Source organism: Chenopodium album, chromosome 22, assembly GCF_948465745.1.
Source record: "Chenopodium album chromosome 22, dcCheAlbu1.1, whole genome shotgun sequence".
Lineage (NCBI taxonomy): Eukaryota > Viridiplantae > Streptophyta > Magnoliopsida > Caryophyllales > Amaranthaceae > Chenopodium > Chenopodium album.
Genome location: NC_137855.1, coordinates 10,208,972 through 10,213,346, shown reverse-complemented (window position 1 = coordinate 10,213,346; position 4,375 = coordinate 10,208,972). Strand labels below are relative to the sequence as shown.

The 4,375-nt window shown below is 33.7% G+C and overlaps 1 protein-coding gene across 1 annotated transcript; it reads right to left on the bottom strand.

Moving 5' to 3' along the window:
- Positions 1–681: 681 nt before the first annotated feature.
- LOC145603920 (uncharacterized) lies at positions 682–1,407 on the bottom strand. The gene is made up of 2 exons (XM_081659889.1): positions 1,103–1,407; positions 682–973 (listed from the first exon to the last, which is right to left on the bottom strand). The coding sequence occupies exons 1-2, from the start codon at positions 1,405–1,407 to the stop codon at positions 682–684; spliced, it is 597 nt and encodes a 198-aa protein (XP_081516015.1).
- Between the last annotated feature and the right edge of the window lie 2,968 nt (positions 1,408–4,375).

The following is a 4,375-nucleotide window of genomic DNA, read 5'->3' as shown; positions in this document are numbered from 1 at the left end:
AAAAAAAAAACCCCAACTCTTTAAATTCACCATCATCCTAACCACCTCAATTGAATGCTCCCCCATTCAATTCATTAGATCAATATGGTTGAGTTCATTTATTCTGGAGAATTCTCCTAAATAAATCCCCCCCCCCCAAAAAAAAAAAAACCCTAGTTCATCTTTTTCTCATTCCTCACTCTTTTCCGATTCTCATCCTCTCTTCAAAGTCCCCTGTTTGTGCATGTTGGCATGTACTTGTTGATTTACCTAAGCAATTGAGTCCCTTAGATGCATTGAGTGATTTGAGTCCCTTCTACCATAAATGCATACCTTGTTTGATTTCTATATGATGATAGGACTCACCTGATAGCTAGGTCTGGATGCTCCTAAAACCTCTTTTTGAGGTTCTTGTTGAGGTACCAACACTCACTAAAGCTTTGACTGAAAATACACCAATTCTGATGGAAATATTAGTTAAAAAAAACATCCCATAGAGTAGTTACATTTAATGTTTGATTAAACAAAAGATTTAGCCTTGACTAAATACATGACTGCCTAATAAATGTGTACATTCTATCTACCAAAAGGACACATAACCTAGACATAAACTCACTCAAAAAGTTGTTAGAATATTTAAAGGTTATGTGTGGCAGTCAATTTTGGGTCCCTCCCACTCTGTGCTTCATCTCTTCAGTAGCATCAGTCTGCATCTACTTCCATGTGCCCTTGATCATCACCAGTAACTGTCACTGTATCTAAATATTGAACAACTTGACCAATCAAGTTCTTGTCAACTTCTAGTAATTGTGGTCGTAGACCTTGATTGTCCAAGCTTCTCTTCTTCATGTGAGGAGGAGAGAAGTTGTTCCCACCTTGCTTCTCTAGTATCTTAATCATGCATGATTGTAGTGTGATCCATGTGTACTTGTTCAAAATAGGATCAAACTCTTCGAAAGCTCTAGCAACTTCCTTTATGATATCATCTAGATTCCTAGGAAATGATTGGTATTGTAGTGATTGAATCACACTAAACAACCCTAAATCTAAAACATTTGCATCTGGTGATTAAGATGGTTGAAAAATGAATTGAATGTTAAATCCATATGCATGACAAGCTGACAGAAATTCTTCATCCTTTGGAACTTGATGAGGCATTGCATTATTCCATTGTATGATGATGTCCTTTGGTAGCTGTTCTGGCCACTTCTCATAGATTGTTGATATGACATGTGTTAGTAGCATGTCCCTAATGCATTCTTTTGTCACACTTTGAAGTGTCTTAGTCTCAAGAGTCCCTGCATCTCTGTTTTTGTTTTTCTTTTTGGCCATTTCATACTTGACAAAAGGAAATAGACCATATTTGCCATCATGTAGCATGTTGTTTTGTTCATCAAACAAGGGCTTCCCAATCATTCCCATGAACATTGCTTTTATCTTGACCAGGCTTTTAGTTTTTACATTTTTAATTTTGCTATTACCAAAAGGAAAACTGATTCGCCATTTCACTCGGCTTTTAGTTTTTACATATTTTATTTTGCAATTTATTATACTCGCCATTTTTTTCATTCCATTCACCATTTAGTCGCCTTTTTCTGTTTTTTTTTCTTTTTCTTTTTTTTTTTGCAGTTCATTTCATTTCACCATTTTCTTTAAAATTCTTCAATCTGAGCCCCCTAGAGACAAAGAAGTTGTTCACTGCTCATAAACCATTCGGTCTCAGGTTTTTTTTCGTTTAATTTTTTTTGTTGAATTGTTGTAATTTTTCATTATAGGTACCCCGACTATATTTTTTTTTTTTTGGGGTACTATTTACCCCCGAAAATCTTATCCGGAGTACTAAAAACCCTCGGAAATCTTATTCAGGAGGTACTGGAGACCCCTAGAAATCTTAACCGGGGGGTACCTAGAGACCCCCGGAAATCGATACGGGGAGTGCTAGAGACCTTCAAAAATCTTAGCCGTATAAGATGGAAATTTTATTTTGTTTGATTGTCAATTTATTATAGCACATAATTTTCATACCTCAAAAAAATGTCGTAGTGCACCTCATTGTTATTGTCTATGGATTTGTATAGTATTGAATATTGAATAGGATTCAAGATTGAATACGTTAGAATATGATTGTAAATTAAACAGTAAGGATAATTATATAGTTAGGAGTGTACATGATTTAATTTTAATCATTTAAAAAAGTGTAAAGGATTAAGGGTCTGTTCACTTCAGCTCTAATCAATTCAGTTCTGCTTCAATCAGTCAGTTTCAGCTCCTAACTTCCTTCTCTCATAAAATATTTATTTCAGCTCTATTTAGTTCAATTTAGCTTCAATTAGTTCAGTTCAATAAATGTGAAAATGCCCTAAGTTAAAATAAGAACAAAATTGAATTGTAATTTTTTAAAAAAAATAATTTATTCTGCATTTAGGTAAATTTGTCCCCACATTTAGTTTTTTTTCTTCTTTTTTTTTATCTAATACAAATTTGTCATTTGATATGTGAGCTTTGTAACAGTGTAAGCTTGGACTACAAGTCTACAAGTACAAAAATAAAATTTTGATTTGCTAAAATTACCGGGGCGTTTGGATTGTGGGAATGTGAGTTTGGGGATTATTAGGTGGGAATGAGATTGAGAATTAATTGATGTGAATACATGAAAATATGTCAATACCTTGTTTGGATAGTGGGTGGGAATATATAGAGAATGAATAACAATTTTACAAAATTACCCTTACTAAGATTATTATTTCGTTCTTTTCATCAATGGCAAAAATGTCATTTTTCCCCTATTCCCACTCCCATCCATTTATGTCATTTTTCCCCTATTCCCACTCCCATCCATTTATGTCATTTTTCCCCTATTCCCACTCCCATCCATTTATCACCTACCCTCCCCGGTAATTAAAAAGTGGAAATTTACCCATAAATAATCTCATTCCCAAACCCTTTTTTATTTCCATTTCCATCAAACAAATAAGACTTATTTTTTAAATCAATCAATTAACCTATACTAAAAGCAAATCCTTCCATGACACTTGTCATTACCTTGTGAAAAATTTTCCCGCCTTTTTCGCTTATCCTTTTTTTTTTTTTTTTTTTTTTTTTTTTTTTTTTTTGTGCAAAATCTTAAAGTAAACTATTTATACCTTGTATAATTTCTTACCAGTTTGAAAATCATATTCCGTATATATTCAAATTGAATATTTTTGAATATCTTTTATCAGTGCCTTTTTGGTGCAGCAGGTCACATGGTGTGGCCTGCTGCCAAGTCAGCAAAAATAATGGGAGTTACTGGTATTGTCAAGGTTACTTGTATTTTTCAAGTATTACTTGTATTTTTTTTTTTCAGGAGTTACTTGTATGATTACTTATTTAGGGGTTACTTATAATTTTTTTTTTCAAGAGTTATTTGTATAAAATACTTATTTAGGAGTTACTTGTTTTTTTTTTTTTTTTTTTTTTTTTTCCAGGAGTTACTGATTCCTTGTACTTTTTATGGGTTACTTGTTTTTTTTTAAGGGGTTAATTGTATGGATTACTTATTCAGGGGTTACTTGTATGAGTTAATTCAAGAGTTACTTGTATGATTAATTATTCAAGGGTTACTTATATGAGATACTAGCTTATTTAAGGGTTACTTGTATGAGTCACTTATTCAAGATTACTTGTATGTATGAGTTACTTGTTCAAGGGTTGATTGTACTTATGCCTTATACCAAACCAGTAACACCCTACAAGTAACCCTGACCAAAATTAGTAACACCCTACAAGTAACCCCTGACCAAAACCAATAACATCGTACAAGTAACTCTTGAAAAAAAAATTGTATTCTGGGTTACTTGTTTCAATTCTGGAGTTACTTGTATTCTGGGGTTACTTGTATGGAACACTTGAATGGGTTGAGTAACCCCAGATCAAAATCTCGTACCAAACCAATAACATCCTACAAGTAACCCCTAAACAAAACTAGTAACACGTATACAAGTAACCCCATAATACAAGTAATACCTACAAGTAACCCCTGATCAAAACCAGTAACACCCATACAAGTAACCCCAAAATACAGGTAACACCTACAAGTAACCCCTGACAAAACCAGAAGCCCGAATGAGTCAGCCTTGCGGGCAGATCGTGCAGTAACACCCATACAAGTAACCCCAGAAATAAGTAACACCTATAGTAACACCATACAAGTAACCCCTGCCGCACCATGTGGCCAGCCGCATACAAAAAATTGTGATCTTTTATATACTTTATATTTTGAAATATATAGTTGTCAAAATTATTTAACAATCGTGTATTGCACGGGATTTTAACCTAGTTGGGATTAAAACTCCAATCCCACCCTCAATTCTCACTTACCAAACAACCCCCTAAAACCCAAATTAGAACGAAAAAC